At 31.6% G+C, this 19,133-nt stretch overlaps 2 protein-coding genes across 5 annotated transcripts; one reads left to right on the plus strand and one right to left on the minus strand.

Annotated features, from left to right (window-relative positions):
• The first annotated feature begins 182 nt into the window (after positions 1-182).
• Positions 183-14,883, plus strand: LOC131934769 (dynein axonemal intermediate chain 4). Of its 4 annotated transcripts, XM_059290889.1 has the most exons (24): positions 183-293; positions 1,244-1,427; positions 1,998-2,108; positions 2,778-2,881; positions 3,112-3,197; positions 4,420-4,601; positions 5,250-5,427; positions 6,001-6,081; positions 7,180-7,341; positions 7,434-7,546; positions 7,771-7,876; positions 8,010-8,036; positions 8,800-8,936; positions 9,382-9,468; positions 9,572-9,649; positions 10,119-10,195; positions 10,752-10,906; positions 11,087-11,213; positions 11,350-11,437; positions 11,792-11,920; positions 12,526-12,623; positions 13,071-13,146; positions 13,693-13,770; positions 14,144-14,883. In XM_059290889.1, the coding sequence occupies exons 1-24, from the start codon at positions 250-252 to the stop codon at positions 14,273-14,275; spliced, it is 2,640 nt and encodes an 879-aa protein (XP_059146872.1). In that variant the 5' UTR covers positions 183-249; the 3' UTR covers positions 14,276-14,883. The 4 variants fall into 4 exon arrangements, with proteins under 4 accessions (XP_059146872.1, XP_059146873.1, XP_059146874.1 ...); XM_059290890.1 differs by lacking the exon at positions 8,010-8,036; XM_059290891.1 differs by lacking the exon at positions 6,001-6,081.
• A 9-nt stretch (positions 14,884-14,892) lies between these two features.
• On the minus strand, positions 14,893-18,732 carry LOC131934770 (NADH dehydrogenase [ubiquinone] 1 alpha subcomplex subunit 7-like). Its single transcript, XM_059290893.1, has 4 exons — positions 18,551-18,732; positions 16,370-16,419; positions 15,931-16,068; positions 14,893-15,455 (listed from the first exon to the last, which is right to left on the minus strand). The coding sequence occupies exons 1-4, from the start codon at positions 18,629-18,631 to the stop codon at positions 15,368-15,370; spliced, it is 357 nt and encodes a 118-aa protein (XP_059146876.1). The 5' UTR covers positions 18,632-18,732; the 3' UTR covers positions 14,893-15,367.
• Positions 18,733-19,133: the final 401 nt, after the last annotated feature.

Consider the following 19,133-nt stretch of genomic DNA (forward strand, 5'->3'; position numbering starts at 1 on the left):
ACATTTTGATTTATAATAAAGCACATTTATTATAATTGACTGATTAGATTCTCTTCTATTTTGCCGATGAGTTGAACATATTTTGAGTTTTAACAGAACCTGTTATTTTACTTATCGTAAACACTGACCAATCAGAAAAAATGTTACTAAACAGTACTGTTTCTATTGACAACCACAAACGCCAGAAGGGCGATAACTTTATTATTTTGTTTAACAAATTTCGTGTATGGTAAACCAAACAACTTCACAATGTCTAATTCAAAAAACACTAAAATTAAAGCAGGAGGTGGAAGGTGAGTTTTAATTATGTTTTTAAATTAGTTTCATCCTTGATAAATACGTAGATATAGGCCTGATTTAGCAATTAACACAAATAATAGATAATAGATCTAGATCTAACAGTACAGTAATGATGAGTAATGTAATGAGTAAAAAAAGTATTCGATAATCTCCGACAAAAAGTTCATAGAAATTGTTTTTAGAAAGTACTATAAAAGTAGATTACTAAACTAAACAAACTACTACTGCTACTACTGTTACTTACTTTTATATTCTTCTAATACTAGATCTACTTAGAGACTCTTACTCTAAAAGTGATTATAGACCTAGTTAAATAAAATAGTAACTAGATAAAATGCAGAGAGTTAAAGATTAAAGATAAAGAATAAGATAATAAATTAATAATCTATTTCTGCAACCAGCCTAAGTCATTCTAGACTGCAAAATCTTTTCCTGTTTGTTCCCGAGACACATGGGGGTAGAAGAAGTAGAGTTTATCTGTTTCAATGACCTCTGCATACAGATGGATAATAGTGTGATCAGCAATAATCAATAAGGCCATGCTGCATTGGAATCCCTAACATGTGCCAGGTACCCATAAGAGCTGGGTAGACTCTGGAACATCTAACAGACTCAAGCCTAGGATGCATACACTACTATCTGACCATGCCATCCCTATATAAAATATATATAATAATAGTTTTGAAAAAAAATTTGCTGTGTTGTGTTAAAAGGTAGACTAGGAGGAGTATGGGGTGGTATTAAGGGACACTTAGTGGGATGAGGCATTATTGGTGTTGTGAGGATAAAATATTTGGGGGTGGGGTCGTGAGAAATTGGATGTTTGGGGGTGGGTTGTGGAGGATATTTTATGTTTCTATTTTTAAGAAAATTCTGTCGCATTACATCTAAATATACCAATCCAATATTTAGAATAAATATAATTTATATATTTTTATTACAGTAAGACAAATGAGTCTGTACTAAGTAGAAATACATCAGTTTCAAAGGCCAACAAAAGTGGTGGTAAGAATATGCCATTTACCAGTGTTCGGAGTACAGTTTTCTCATCAGCCTCTGGACAGAAAAAAGCTCCGGTCTCTGTGGGTACAGATAAGCCAATTTCTACTCAAAAAGCATTAGTTCAGGTAAATAGCTACACATGTTTATTACCATAACTTTTATAAAGTTTTATATTTTTTATCTATCTTAAAATTGTTTAAATGAATTAGTTAATAATTTAAAAACAAGTAATTTTGTAGCATGTTGCTGAAAAACTAACAAAACTATAAAAGGTCAGAGATAATAGGTTTCATTTTTGTAAATGCTATTCTGCTTGGTTTATTTATTTGACTTATGCATATAATCACATGCCAATAACTAATATGTGCCAATTTAATTTCATAAATTAATTTTCATAAAACTTAATTCAGTCTTTCAATATGAATTAATTCATCCTTTGAACAGTATGAAGATATTTTACATGTTGCCAACAGACTTTAAAAGACTAGACATTCTTTGTTTGAGTATATTTAACAAATAAATACAATACATCAGCATTTTGTGCACTATGGCAATTTTATGGCATTCCTTCGACTTGTGTTTTTTCCTCATCCAATATTTGCTATTGTACAACTTGGGCTCAGAAATAAAAACCTACTTCAAACTATTGTTTTTTGGTTTATTGCATTCAAAACTTTCAAATTTTTTATTTACAGATTATTGATGAAGCGGGACATGATGTCACACCTTTGCCTCTTATTCAACTGGATCCAAATGCTGTGAAAAAGAATCAATCTAATGTATTAGGAGAAAGTTCAGTTGGGACAGTAAGCACATTGATGCTATAGAATAGAGGTCTATTTAGCTATTTGTCGTCCGAAAATGTAGTCACGCTTTTCCCCCCAGATTTTATCCCTCCCCTAACTGCTCATTTTTATTCCAATAAATATTAATTTAGTTGTTGCCTTTGTTTCAAGGTATATAACCAGTTTAGGCGATGATGTTGAAACTATTAACTGAGTTGTTTCCCTTAGAATGACAATGCCTCTATACGGAGTCTATACTCTATACAATACAACACAAAAATGAATAAACTTACATGAAAACATCATTAAAATACCGGACGTTTTATCAAAGCTGGCTAAATATTAGATTCCTTAGCACATTTTCATTGTAATTTATAAAGCAAGTTACGTTTACAAATGTAAAAAACAAACAAAAAATTAAGTTTGAAAATGTCTTTTTAAGCATGAAATTGTGATATGGCACATTCTGATTACCCCTCCCTCTCTACCTCATTCATGGCACATTTTTAAAGTCCAAACTCCGCTCCCAGTAGTGTGATGATGGCACATTCTTATTCCCCATGCCGACTGCTTACATGTAAATGTATATATGGGATCACATTGTTACAGATTTTAACTGTCCATTCATGTTTCATTCTATTAATTCTATTAAAACTATTAGCATATGAGTAAATGTAAACTAACATACAGCCAACAGATTTGATGTCCCAAACATCGGCCTCTCTATATGGCGCAAATGCTACTCAGACAGGCACTGCCGTTACAAGTGTGTATGGTGGGGGTCCTTTTACTAGGTAAGTAAAAATACATTCCAATTTTTATTTAATAATTCAATGCTTCATTAACACAACTTACTCATTAAATCAGGACTTTAAAATAGATGAATTTACTTTGAAAACAATCATTGTAATTCCACTATATCTGTTCCTTTAGTAGGGAAAAATAGGCTTATGAATGAGTATGTTTGTGGATTACGTACTCATATCAAATTTATGCTGTATGTTTTTATGTTGTTTTATACCAGGTCTGTGTTTACTCAGTCGTATGACACAGGCTCTGATTCAGTCTTACCTGATGAAATGGGAACTCCGGATATTACTACATTTTCAGGTAATAATAAAACTTCAACATAAAGAAATGATGTAACACATTTTGCATTCCAGAGTTTCTAATTTAAAATCTTTCATATTTTGTTTTAGTACCACAATGAATTAAATTTACAATTATTATAAGCACAGAAAGTAAATTCTACAATTCTAGGAATCAGGAAAAAAAAATATCTGTCCCTATTTTTGGAAAACCAAAAAAAACTGTAATTTTGTTCTTTATCAAAAACAAGTTATTAAAAAGTCTAGTGACAATTTAAGCGCAATTTCCTTATGTTATCCATAACAATTTTAAATCGAGATAAATCATAGCTCCTCCTCCTTCGCCTGCGTCTCGCGCAGTTCGCTGCTAAGCCAGCCAGGTCACATGATTTACCCTCCTTTCCTTCGCCTTCCACTGCCTTCTTTGCTATATAGTACTGTAATGTATTATGTATAATGTAATTTTAAATAATGCGGACGTGTAGGGGGTGTTTAGTTGTCGCGCTTTTAAAAATTTTTTTGTGACCGAACGAAAGGATATTTTTGAAAACTTTCTTCGTCAATATTGTTCTAAAGTATGGCAGGAATCGATTGGTAAATGTTCAAGTCGCTAAGTGGTCTGATTGCCGAGATATGGGCCAAAAACTGCATTTTTTCGAGTTTTTTTTGGCTTTTCCGGGAAATCCAGGAAGGAATTCCTGGAATTTTTTTGGCCTATGTTCATCCTCGGAACTTGTTTAACATATTTGCTTTTGGAACTAGTCCTCGATATTGCTTCGTTGAGGAGGAGATACGACTTAAAGACATTCCCAGAAATGACGAGTTAATAAATGCAATTCTCCATAATGGAAATTGCGCTAAAAATGTCTGTAGAACATGGTTTTATCAGATATCTCCCTACAAAATATGCAATTACTATTGCAGATTAAACAAGCATTTTTTTCTTTTGGTGTTGTTAAAAAGGGTAGCAAAGAATGGTTCCCAGAAAAATGAGCAAACAGAAAGATGCCCACATACAAACTAATTATACTAATACACTTTAATTTTGTCACATTCATGGAAAAGTGTTTTATTATGCTACAATGTACATGTGGTCATTAATTTTTAATGTCTATGTATGCTTGATTTAAGAAAATAAAAATGTGAGTTTCCCATTGCGCATCTTTCTAGTCATTGCAAAGAATACTGTATCAAGAATTTATGGTAGCCTCCATGAATAACACGTACAAATTTATGTTTTTCAGAGGTACGTCACAAGCGGCAAGAGATCCAAGAAATTCCAACGGAAGAAGATTTAAACAAAATTGTTGATATAACTCTGGTAGAGACGGAAACCTTTTGGATGATTGACCTGCCAGACATTAAAGTTTCTAATGAAGGTGAAGAGGCAGTCTTGGTGACTGAGGCCAACAAAAAGTATTCAGAGGTAAGAATAGCATGGGACGATAAGCAGCTTTGTGGCCCAATGTGTTCTGAGCACTGAAGAGATAAGATGATTATTGGCTTTTGTTATTTAATGCCTAAACTGAGCAGTCATCATGTTACTTAAAGTAAAGTAAAGTATCCTTTTGAACCTGGCAGTCCATGGGGCAAGTGAAATAGAGTTAACCTGTTTCAGTGACCTCAGCATATGAAGGGATAGGCAGTGGCGTAGCGAGGTCGGGTGTCACCCGGTGCGGCACTTAATGGTGTCACCCCCCCAGAGGCATAGAGACCCTTCCCAGGGACAAACTTTCAAATTTTCGATTTGCACCCCCCCCCCCCCCCCCCTCAAGTTTTTCTCTATATATTTTGCTATTTTTTCCTTGGTGTCACCCCCCTAAATGGTGTCACCCGGTGCGGTCCGCACCCCCCGCCCGCCCCTTGCTACGCCCCTGGGGATAGGTTTCTCAGCATTATGTGGAGTCACCTTTACACTCCCTTACATGAGTCAGGTACCCATAAGAGCTGGGTGGACTCAGGTGCGTTCCACTAACACAAATCAAGGATTCCAACTCAAGACTTTTGGGTTATAAGTCTTATTCTCTACTATCTGGCCATGGAAATACTCAGACAGAAAATTTCATTGTTGCAGCTTGTGAAAAGTCGTGTGGGTAATGACCTCTACGTTGAACGAGGAATGAATACTTTCAATGAACCTCCAAAGTTAAAAAGTGTCCACACCACCAAGATCGACACAGATTCTGTATCTGTAGAATGCTCGAACTGGGACATGTATGATACCTACGATGCTCTGGAAAAATTAAAAAAAGGTAGGTAAAAAATAAACATCTTTTAACCAAATGTAATAATGTGTGTAATATAATAATAAGCTTTATTTTATTCTGCCTCTGCATTTTGTATATTATATAAGTTTGCTATTTATATAATAATAAGCTTTACTTTATTTGGTCTCTGTATTTTGTATATTTCTTTGCTATATTTTGTTTATGTGGGTACCCATAGATGTCTATAACGGGTGTATAGAATGTAGGAAAATAATGATGACAAAGCATTTTTCTCAACAGTCTATATAATTGCTGAAAAAAGCAAAAGTTGTAAAAGACAATGCTAGATTTATTACTATAAAATTTTTACACACTATTCAATTGTGTAAAATTACTTTTAATAAATTGAATTTCATAATTTTATTGATAACTAAAAGTAACATATATTTGGGTTTTTTGCTATGTTTTTCAGTGGGTTATTTTTACTCCAATATTTTGTGATTGTTATTGATACAATGTTAGTAAACAATTCATTACATTTTAAAATATTACAATACATTGTCTCAATTTCAAATTAATAAGTTGAATAATAACTTAATAAGTTAAATTGGTTTCAAGATTTTAGTGAAAAATCATTACACGAGGAAGAAGCAAATCTTGAACAAGAAATTGAAGAAGAATTAGAAGATGACATAGATGGTATAAGGAAATAGAATTTTGTTTACCAGCTTTTTCATTCAAAATTGTTTTGTTACACTTTGTCTGTTTACCTTATAATCTTCAAGAGAGATGATTAAATACATCTTTTGTGGGTCCTAATTAAACTTAGTTTTTAAATAGTGTCCTTGCTTTATAAATGAGTGGGGGATAAGTTATGATAAGTCACAGGTTTTGTTAGGTAAAAGGTCACAAAATGTCTGTGATTCCCTGCCCCCCTCCCCACCCATAGCATACTGTTAACAAAAAGAAAATTTTTCTGTTTTTAAAAAAAAAGAAAATGGAAGATAAATAGTAAGATAATTTGACATATTTTCTTGCACAAATTTAAATTCAACACAACTTGAACAGTAAAGGTTTTTGCTTTCATCAACCACTTTACAATGCTTTGATGTGGCAGCTCAAAAAAATATCACATCCACAGCTACAAAATACAGACACTCAATAACAGAAATAAATCACATAGTAGGAAACATAAACATGATTCAAAACAAATACAGTCATAGAATAAATAAATTGCACAGGAGACTGGGACATTGCAACTGTTTTCTTTTTTTTTGGTTTACCTAAAACAATAATTCAAATTTTATTTTGGAATCAGAGTAGACTGTATACCCAACACATTTCCATACTTTAGGCCATTTTTATTTTAAAGGTGTTCTTAATTCAGTTGTTTTTAATGTGTTACATTCTGATAATAATTTAAAATTATGTTTTGTTTCCTTTGTTGTAAGCTACATTGAACATTATACTGCAAGGTTAACTTTACTTGAAATTGAAACTTCTTTTAGATGACATTTATCAATAGCCCCTAAGTATTATACAATTTTTAAATAAAAAAAAATATTCCTTTAATTTTGAAGACAAATTGATATGTAGTATAATGCACATGTAAAATAAAACTTCCTTTTATATAATGAAAAAAATTAGCAGCTTAACTTACTATTCTGAAAATAATTTTAGCATATGAAAGTACTAATCATAATAAAAGCTAGAAGAACATTTTTAAAAATGCTACTAAAAAATGATGCATTTTATTTATTGTCAATATTATTAACAATTGCACACAATTTTTCTTAGCTCTAGAAGAAGCAGAGGATGAGGAGGGTACAATCAGCCGACCTCTCAGTCCCAAAGATGATATAGCGCCAACGCCAGCGCCAGTAGGCTCCCCCCTGGATCTAAAGAATGTAGAGTCTGAAGCCAGAACTGCTAAAAAAAGTTTCCATCAACTGGAAAAATGTAAGGAAAATTTATTTGACTTGTAGGCAACAATGACTAATCAGTTAAAAATAAGTTGCTAAAAATACTTCTTTTTAAAAAACACATTTCAGCATTTAGCAGAAATACATCTATAATTGGTTCAGAACTGAATTATAGCCTTGAGATTGCTGTAGAACTTACTCCAGACGAGCAATTAGAAAAAGAGTGGGATTCTATTATAATGGTAAGTAGCTAATTATGTGTTAAGACAAGCAATAAGAAAAAGAGTGGGATTCTATTGTAATGGTAAGTCTAGCTAATTAAGTGTTAATTTGTTATGCAGATTTGTAACATGGATGCAGTTTTTTTTTTTAAATGCACCCAAAGAAATAATAGTATCATTGTAATTTCTTAGAAATACTTAAAATAATCAAAGGTATTTAACTTTTTTCTTGTAATTCTTTTCAGTCAGATGAATTTTTACACCATTTGTTTATTATGGAAAGAATCATAAATTTGAACACTTATCAGCCAAAGCAAGCACTCTATCGAGGATTTCAACCACTGACAAATGGTAATGCATTTTAATTTGATTTGAATTTGGATGTAATTAAATTGTATGGTAAATTACAAATAATATTTTTTTTTACAAATATATTATTTTGTAACTATAAATAACAAATATATATTTTTTGTACATACTTTAGTTACAGTTGAAGCTAGGCGGTCAAGAGGTCTATACACGTTCTTTTAGCACTTTTTCATTTCTGTTTAAATTTTGTTTCAAGTCTTTTAAATTGTTACATTTTGTGCTTTTTATATATATTAACTGAAATTTATTTATCAATGTTCAGGGTTGTGCACATGATATAACATGAAAAGGGGAGTTGGTTTATCATTTTATTAAAACTATATTTTATGGAGTTTTTCATAATTCTTGTTTTCAAAACATTGATGATGAGTTGATACAATTTAATAAAATTTACTCAGTGTTTCAAAATGTCTTATATAATATGGTGCTGGCCTATGAAATAGTTATACAACATTATTTGGGGTAGAGTGGCGTTTTTTGTTAGTGTTATATATGTGCACATAACAATTGCATTCATAAAAAATTTAATGTAAAAATATCTTTCTTTTATATAATAAATACCTATTAATTGTCATTTTTTTAATTGAATATATATTAAAGTTCTTGAAAATGTGAAACTGGAAATAGCACAAGTTCTAAAAGACAATTTAAAAAAATGATACATGTTGTCTTCAATGTGTACAGTTGTGTTGTAACTTACATATTTTTATTCTATTAAAATAAACTTGTTTAGAATTTTAACTTCAATTAAATATCACTGATGAAATCCATTTGAACGCTGGTCTCTTAGTATAACTAGCATGCTATAAATTGAATTAAAATGTTTACATCAACATGTATTTGAATTATGGAATTCTCTCAGCTATTTTTTTAAAACTTTAATTATTTTGTTTTCTTTTTTGAAGATTCTCAAAAAACAGGTGCCTCAGACTCAATGTCAGTCCACGATGTAGGGCCAAACCTTGACAGACTCTGGTCCTACACATGTAATGTGACTAAAGGGAGGAACATCAGCTGCATGGCCTGGAACAGGAAAAACCCTGTGAGAATTTGTTTTAAATTGGGAATTACCTGACTCACTAAAAAATCTGGGCACTAAATAAAATTTTGTTTAATTAACTTGTTTCATTAAATATCTGTGCACTAATTTTTATTTTATTGATATTAAAGGTAATATGATAGAGATACATGTATTTTATTATTTAAACAGTTAACTGTTCAACATCTAAAAATATAACTTTACTGAGTTTCTCTTATAAGCCTCTCTGTACTATCAGCGTCTTCAATGGAAGTTCTATCGAAAATATGTCTTATAAAGAATTATTTGGTCAACACTTTTAATCCTGAAACATAGATTTCCTATCTTGAAAAATAATCTAACTTATAACTGTTTATACAAATTAATAATTAAAAAACCCAACTAAAATGTATCAGAAATGGAAACAAATATTTCAGAATTTTATTAAATTAAATTAACTTCTGCTCAGGATCTTCTAGCAGTTGGGTATGGACAGTTTGAGTTCACAGGTCAAAAGCCAGGAATTGTGTGTTGCTGGTGTTTAAAGAACCCAGAGGTATGGCCTCATCTCCATAGCTTATATTTCTCCATTAGTTCCAATAGCCTTGTAGTGGTGCAGATGTATGTTTGTTGTTACATGTTTGTTTATCCCCTGACAGTTCCCAGAGAGAGTCTACTTTTCAAAAGTGGGGGTGACAGCCTTGGACTTCTCTGTGTCAAATCCTAATTTTCTAGCAGTAAGATTTTTCAACAATTACTTTCATTGGTAATATTAGTCAAGTAGGAATATATATATATATATATATATATATATATATATATATATATATATATATATATATATATATATATATATATATATATATATATATATATATATATATATATATATATATATATATATATAGTCAAAATATAGTCAAATATATATGTTTACTTGAAGCAGTTATATAAAGAGCAGTCCAACAGGCTCAATGTTGCTTTGTATATCTGTGCCAAAAGGAAGCACTTTTATAATGTTTTAGCAGAAGTATTCTTTTAAAGATATGTATGTGGACTTGAAAATTTGATTAGGCAGTAAGATGGAGAGTAAAATACATTCGTTTATTGACTAACAAATTCTTAAAATTATTTACTAACAAATTCTTAAAATTATTGACTAATAAATTCTTAAAATTATGATTTTTTAAACTTTTTGTTTTCTAGGTCGGCTTTTATGATGGAGGTATAGCAGTTTACAATGTTAGAAAATCATCACTAGTAGAACCTGTTTTAGACAGTTTGTGAGTTTTTAATCTATTCTCCTTGTATTTGTGCATTATGCTCAGAGTAGCATTAAATGAGATTGTTTCAAGTCTAGCACAAAATTAATGGGATTATTTTTTTGTGTCCGTCATAAGATTAGTGAGATTATTGTCTCATGTCATCAGATTAACAAGAATTATTGTTTGTACCCAGCATAAGATTAACGTGATTATTGTTTCATGTCATAAGATTTACAAGATTATTGCATGATGCCCAGCATAAGATTAGTGAGATTATTGTCTCATGTCATAAGATTAATGAGATTATTGTATGATGCCCAGCATAAGATTAGTGAGATTGTCTCATGTCATAAGATTTACAAGATTATTGCATGATGCCCAGCATAAGATCAGTGAGATTATTGTCTCATGTCATAAGATTAACAAGATTATTGTTTGATGCCCAGCATAAGATTAGTGAGATTATTGTCTCATGTCATAAGATTAACAAGATTATTGTTTGATGCCCAGCATAAGATTAGTGAGATTATTGTCTCATGTCATAAGATTAACGAGATTATTGTATGATGCCCAGCACTGCCCCTGGCAAACATCTGGCACCAGTCTGGCAGCTGAGGTGGATTGAGAAAGAACGGGGTGCAGGTGAAGAAAGTGCCGAGGTGCTGATTTCCATCTCTACTGATGGGCGTGTCACGCAGTGGTCAATTAGAAAAGGCTTTGAAAGTTACGGTAGGATTCTTTAAAACTTCTGTCATGAGTGCGGGGAATATTGCTGCAAAAGTTATGGTAGAATTCTGTAAAACTTTTGTCATGAGTGTGGGGAATATCGTTGCTTTAACCCAACAATGTTACTTAGGCTTAATGGTTAATTAATAATTTAATGAATGGTTTGTTATGTTTTACAACTAGATGTTATGAAGCTGAAAAAAATGCCAACCAGGATAGCTGGACGAGCACGGGAGAAGAAAGGCGAAGCTTTCATTTCAAGATTTGCTGGAGGAATGTGCTTTGATTTCAACCAGCTTGACTCCAACATGTAGGTCTTGTGCCCAAACAGTATAGTTCAGTTACATGAATGTGTGATTTCTTTAGATTTTCTAAACACAATATTTTTTTTAATTTTTGGAAGGGAGATAATTTTTGCTTTTAATGAAGTAATTTTTCTGCTTTAGTTACCTGGCAGGGACAGAGGATGGGTTTGTTCACAAGTGTTCCTGTTCCCACAATGAACAGTATCTGGAGAGTTATCAAGGTCATACAGTAAGTTACAGTTATCAAGGTCATACAACAAGTTATCATTAAGTTATTAATTCATTCAGTAAGTTACATTATCTAAAAAGTTATCCAGGTCATACAAGTTGTCATTAAGTTATTAAGTCATTCAGTAAATTACAGTATCTAACATGTTATCGAGGTCATACAGTACGTTGGGTGGTTTGCTGTTACTAATCAGTAGTATAGTGTGCAAAAACAAGGAAAAAAATAAATAATATCCTATGTCATTTAAAAAAAATATTAAATTTAACTCTAGTGAAATAACTTAATATATTTTTTATGGTACATTCAGTATTTGCTGAAGTAATTAACAAATGAATACATTTTTTTCTTTGACAGGGACCCGTGTATTCCATTCAATGGTCACCCTTTGTAGAGGACATTTTCCTTAGCTGCAGCGCTGATTGGACCATAAAACTTTGGCACCAGGACAAGACTAGGCATATTCTCTCTTTTCATTCTTGCACAGTAAGGATTGTAAACATATTTTAAAAACCTTACACTGGAAATATTTCACAATTTTTAACATCAATTTAACTTTTAAAAGGATAAATATTAGCTAAAAGTTAAATTTAAAACTAAGGTAAGTGTAATAAAAAGCTGTAATGTGCCACTTGTGTATATTTCTTAATTTAAAAAGAGTTGTTGTTCACATGAACTTTTACAATAAACATTTAAAAGGAAGGAACTCTCCAGACTGCAAAGTTTATTTAGTTTGAATAAATTTCTTTCTTTCAATTCATCACATAAAGTAAAGTTCCCTTTTCAAACCTGACGGTCTATGGGGCAAGTGAAGTAGAGTTTACTTGTTTCTGTGACCTCGGCATATGAAGAGATAGTGTGGTCAGCACTATGCCCAGCCGCCTTTACTTTCCCTAACGTGAGTTAGGTACCCATCAGAGTTGGGTGGACTCAGGGACGGTCTACTGACTTGAACCCGGTTTCGAACTTGAGACTTACGGGTTAGCAGTCCAGCTCTCTACCGCTAGACCACTCCGTCCCTTAATTCATCACATAACATTGCTAAAAAAAATTGTTTTTTTTGACAAATGTTTGTTATTATTTTCTGACAGAAAGCTGTGAATGACATCTGTTGGTCACCATGGTCTTCCACTGTATTTGCCTGTGTGAATGAAGGTGCAGTTGAAGTATGGGATCTTGCTCAAAGCACGTCAGTAACACTTGTAACATATCCTAGCAACATAATTAACAATAAATTGTTCCTTTTAAACTCTGGGTGGATGAAATAGTTTTTTTGTGGTATTGTTGTCATGCTGGATTAGCTACTCTTGAAAACAAATGGCCTCAAACACACTGACATTGTTATACTTACCCAATGTTTGCTTGATAAATATTGAATAAAATGTGTTTTCTTAGTTAACTAAATTAGGTTTTGAAGTTACATTTAGTTTAGTTTATTAAAGCAATTATTTTATTGTTACAAAAAAATAATTATTTTATTGATATTTAGTTTATTAAATTTAAAACAATTATTTTATTATTTTAAATCACAGATATTATATATTAGTTTATTGGCTAACTCATTAAAAATGAGGTATTAATCATATTAGTTTCGATTGACCGGTTAAAAAAAAATTGTTGATGTTGCGTTATTTAGGTTAGATCCAGTCTACACCATTACCCCAACCTCAGGAGCTAAACAGACTAAAGTATTGTTTAGTAAAAATTCACAGGTTTGTTTACATAAACATTTTCATCACTTTTTAAATCTACTGGCTTAACTGTAGCGTGTTTCTACGATCTTAGAGGAAATACCAATGTGAAAAAAAACCAATTCCTTATTGAACGCCCAAACAGTGCCTTAATTTTATTCAATTCTGTTGAAACTGGTCATTTATTTTTGGTTGACAAAAGTATTCCCTTGATTGTCCGTGTTTGAATTGGATGCTAAGTTTGCTTTGAAGAGAACTATCTTCTGTATCTGTAATTAATTTAAAAATATAACATTACTTCTCAAGTTGCATAATTAAATGTTTTACATTTGAATGTCTTTATTTTTATGACCCACTTTAAATAAATTGTTTATACATTCAGTATAGCCAGCACATTGTTCTGAACATAAGTATTTCTCTATGAGTTCTACATTTATTGTTGACAATTTTAATCTCATAACCTTGGACAAAGTGTCTCAAACAGAGAGAGAAGTGCGCACATAGGCTTTTATATACTAAGATTGTTAATTATCCCCTGATATAAGCACTTGTTTACTTCTCATTCAGTGTTTGCTGGTGGGGGACAGTGATGGCCAGGTCACAGTTTATCAGCTGCGCTGTATGCCAAAGCCACCTGAGAATCAGGTAAAATTAAATAGTCCCATTTAATTTAACCATTTTAAGATGTCTGATAACATAAAAATTTCTTTCCATTTGTAAATTATTTTGAGATATCTGGTAAATATTTAAAATTCTTTTCATCAATCACATATTTATTATTTTGTGTTGTTTGCTTAAAAAAATATATTTGAATTATTGCTCTATGTTTACAGATGACTAGTATTGAACTCAATGTAAATATTTATTTGTATATGATTAAAGTGGTAATTGAATTAGAGAAGTTTGCATTTGGTCTGTGTTGTAAGAGGCCCTAGAGATTGATAATTTATAACTGTTCTAATTATATAGGAACATGCTTTAAAATGTATACTGATGTATAACTGATTTGGTTTTGTAGGAGGAGGCACTAAAAGAGGTCATCAAGGCATCACTAGCAAGTCAGCTGTCTGGTGCCACAGATTCTGCAGAAAATAGTGAAGACAAGGAAGCAGAAGATGAAGAAGTTGTAGAAGAGGAAGATGTCGAGTAGATGCTGGGTCCACACTCTACATAGGATATTTTTTAAAACAAATTTTCTATGTTTAGTTCCCAATTAATTAAGTTGAAATGAAATGTATGCTTTTTTTCTTTTAATGTTCTAAATATGCTGTTAAATTAAACTTTTTATTTTGTGTTACAAACACTAAATAAAAAAATTTCTAGTTTGAAATTAAGAAAAAAATATTTTTAGTGTTTTATTACATTTTTTTCAAGGGGTGTGTAGGATAAGCATATTATATATGCTGTGATGTGTTTAAATTATTCAGCTTAAATGTTAAGCTGTGATGAATCATTTATGTTTCTTTAGCAATACTCACAAAAGACAGGTTAGGCCAACTCACCAACCAGATAGTACCATTTTCTCCCTTAAATTATAACATTCGAATTTTGTACAGACTGTAGTTCTGCAGTGTAAAAAGTTGGCTTATTAAAATTTTAAACTTTTGTAGCGATCATGAGATATTTATTTTTGTTGCTAATACATTATTTAAAATCTTTTAAAATTGTTTTTTAAAATGTGGATTTGTAAATTATTTATTTGTTCTATTAAAGGAATGTTCTAATAAATAAACATTGTATATAATCAATGATAAAACCAATGCAGAATTAAAAATTTAATCAAACAGTTTTTATTGTCCTGTCTGGTTCAGACATAAAACAAAACATCTGTTGTCAACTTGTTGAACGTGAATAGGATAATTTAACTATATTTTGAGTTGTTCAACTCCTGACAGCTGAACTAGATTTAATAAACAAGTAGCCTATATACAAATAAACAAAGGTGTGACATAGAGGATCAATAGAACTTTAAATTATTTATTTCTCACTTGTTAACACAAGATCACAAACCATCTACAAAATAAATAATATCTGCCTTGTGCTTGAAACATGCCATCACTTATGCAAACCAAATACACTTTCGGATTGGTCTTTTTGTTTATAAAATATTTTTACAAGTTGTATAATGACCCCTGATCCACATATAAAAATTTTATGATGACATTCACGTCACACCAAATGTTAACACATCAGAAATCCTAGCACTAAGTAAGTATTTACTTGAATATTGTCTATACACATGTTAAGATGCTTTAGGGTATTCAATTTTTCCAGTGCTCCAGTTATATTGAAAGCCTGGTAATGTAGCTTTTTTTACTTCTGAAACCTCACTGTAGGTGAAAGGAAAAACAGTCAAGGTTAATATTTATAAATAGAAATTAAATAAGAAAAAATATTTCTGTGCTGAAAACAATGTGCATAGCAACATTTCTCTCAAATGCAATGCCGTGTGAAAATTTAACTGGAAAAAATTACCAAACGCTACATCTCTGCTTAAAGAATTAAACAAATAGTTTTGTGTATCTAACAAATTGTCACAAAAGTAAAAAATAAATAAAAAAACAACCCACCAGTACAGCAGCTCATTTGGAACTTAGCTCTAAACTTTATAAGTTTATTCTTAACCTTAATAGCAACAAAGGCAAAAAAAAACACTTTTAGCCTACATTATTAATGAAATTGAAAACCCATAGAAAAAAAAAGAATACTACAGTTATACACCACAATGTTCCTGTATTTATCTCGTCAAGACATCAAAGCTGTTTCTTGACTTGTTATTTAGTACAATAAGGATTTAGTACTTACCCAGATTGTAGCTGTTTTTGTGAGGCATCAAAAACTTGGGTAGGTGGCTGAACTTCACGACGCCCATCCCTAGTACAGTAGTAGTTACTGGAGAGTTTTGATGACACCCCAGGAGGGAGGTTGGGCAAGGGCTGCGTTCTAAATGAAAACAATGAGATTGAAATCAGTTTTTAAAGAACTTTTTATCATGCAGAACATGACAAATGCATTATTTTCATTTCTATGCTTACTTATTTCATACACCAATTTAAGCGACTCAACAGAACACATTTTGAAACATCTCATAACTATTGAGGTTTTATCATGATTTGACATTACACTTCAGTTAACTTCACTTTTTGTAAATTGAACTTAATTGTAAAAAACATGCATTAAGTATTTTTCATTTATTAACTTCTCATAATAACAGTATTAACAGCTGATCAAAGAATAGACTTACCTTTTAGCAAGATAGCCTTCATACCTATGGTTAAGTTTTGTTTCTTCATGCTAGGGAAAAGAAATGGTATAGGTCAGACCACATGACTGGGGGGGGGGGGGGTGTGTGTGTGTTGGGAGAAATCTTTTGTGATGTGAGGCCTGCTGTTGTATGGTATTGCTAGTGATGTGGGACGGGTCAGCTGTACTTCTCCTATTCCATGCACCAACTGAAATGTGCTGATACTAAAGAAAACCAAGTTCAGTGGTCCACTATCAATAGAATTTCAAGTAGATTTGGGAGAAACAGTTTACAATACTTCCAAATAGCCTGACAGACTAAACCATTGTTTTACTGTTTTTAATAACTTTTTACTGCTATACTAGTGCTATACCATTCCAGAATAATAGCCAACGCCATACTGGGGGATTGCCTCTCCTTGTTGTCTCGCTATTTACCAGATTTTCTCACTAAGTCTAAAATTTCCTCAAATTTCAATTTAAACATGATCATTGAATAATAGACATCCATATTTAATCAATTAGAGCAATTAGGCACTAATTTTGAGGTTTTTAGTTCGTTTTAAACTAAATTACTAAATTTAATATTTATTGTCCCTCACAGCTATGGCATGACACACCCTTCTATAACAGCCTATGTTATATCACTCTTACATTGTTTGAGGCCATGGCAAACCACGAATGGGTTTGACTTTTTAATTGACTATGCACCAGAGTTCCTCACTAGTGATCAACCAAATAGCGATCATGTGGTTAAAAAAAAATGGTTGTCATTCAAATGTAGTGTTTTATAAAAAAGTGGCATACAATATTTGATTTTTTTTTATAGACTGATAAACCTAATAGTTCTACAATCTTCAAATCATTTTTGTACTCGCCGGGCTGATATTTTAAAAGTTCTATTTTTTTTAATGACACCAACTTTAAAATTTAGCCTTCACTCTCCAAAGCAAATTTTAAAATGCTTTTTCTGGCATATTTAGCCCTGCCACCTAGATCTATAACTTGTTTTTATAACATGAAAACCCTGCCTTTTTGCATGTGGTAAACATTTTAAAATGTAATTTAAGAAGGTCATTGGAACGGTGATGAAAAGTCGTCGGAAACCATGCATCCGGTGTGGACGCCATATTGATGTTAGCAACCAGCCACGCCTCCAGGGGTAGCAAGCAAAACTACTATTTACCCGTCGTTCCGCAGGTATATCTCGAATTTCCCATTTTATTAAATAATTTACTAATTTACCCTCACTCATCAGCAATGACTTTAATAATTTTTATTATAATAATTTTTTTATATAAATAAGTTATAGTTATGGTAGCCTGTCACTTGACCTACTTTTTTTTACCATCATCATGGTAATGATGACAGCTGAAAATGATGATACCATGATTCCATTTTTTTAAAACAATGTTTCATGGTCATTTCAGAAATCTATACTTAAAATCGTTATTTTTGCGTATTATTCAACTTAGTTTTAACAATGGGTGATTAGTGTTTGGTGCAAACTTGCCATTTGTACATTCTTTTGGTCTAATAGCTGAGAATTTCGAGCAGAACATAAAAAAGTAAGCAAAACGTGAACTGCTTAATTTAATACGGTTGTGAACTTACTCAAAAATATGATACACTATAGAAAATTATAACTTGCTTTCTACTAAACTAATGTCATTAATGTTTTAAAAATCATGCAGTGTAAAAAACGAAACCTATAAAACATAACTTGATCGAGACAACAGCAAACTAAGCGCGCCCATTTTGCCCGCCATGTATTTGAATGGGGATAAATCTAGCAGACAACACATTTCTGCTGAATGACAGTGAATGGTCAATCACGTCATGACAACACTTCTTAAAAAAAGAATCCACCGTATCACTGAAAGAAAATCAGTCATATCATCGTAGCCATTTAAAAACAAACATTTTTTCACAAATCTTTTTCTGGGCTACCGATTAAATTTGATGAATAAAATTGATATCAAATTAAAGGTAAATAATATATATGAAGTTTTTAATTGTTTAAATAAGTCATCTTGAACAATAATGAAGTTTAAAATCTTAGCCCTTCCTTAGGCTTACGGCTTAGGTTAGGTGACACCCTAGCCGCCTAGCTAAGTTAGGGCCGGCCTAGTTAAATAGTTAATATTAGTTAACAAACTTATTTTTAAAAATTTTAACTTACACTAAGTAGCCAATTTCTGAACCTTTGAATTAGTTTTGTTACATCTCGAACTTTTTCAGGTTTTCGAAAGCTGTACGGCATCTTTATTAGATCTGATACTTCAAAAAGCCAGTATTATTTTTTTGTCAACAAACTCAACAGGAAGGTCAAACTTTGCTCTCCACATTAGGAGAATATATTCACTCAGTAAAGCCAGTTAAAAATTTGCCTATTGGGCCAAAATCTATATATATGTTAATTCTCAGAAATAGCTCTAATTTTAAAAATCGATTATAAGAGAATTCATTTCAATCTCTAAACATATATCTATGTTAAAATTACTTGTCTAGATGGACTACACTACACAGTATTATACATCGGACTTTTAAAAAATTGTAAAAAAAAAATGTTTTTTTTCTACAAAAAGGATTGAATAGTTATCATCCCTGTTTCGGTAAAGTGAATCTAAACTAACAGTAGCAATAGTTGTAATTATTTTTTTGGGGTGGGGGGGGGGGGGGGGCTAGTCTTTTAAGGCATGCCCAGCAATTTACTTAGACTAAGAACTTCATAATATATTCTAGAAAGATAAAAATTAAAAAAA

This window comes from Physella acuta, unplaced genomic scaffold, assembly GCF_028476545.2.
Source record: "Physella acuta isolate Inbredline_101_S28 unplaced genomic scaffold, ASM2847654v3 ptg000117l, whole genome shotgun sequence".
Taxonomy (NCBI): domain Eukaryota; kingdom Metazoa; phylum Mollusca; class Gastropoda; family Physidae; genus Physella; species Physella acuta.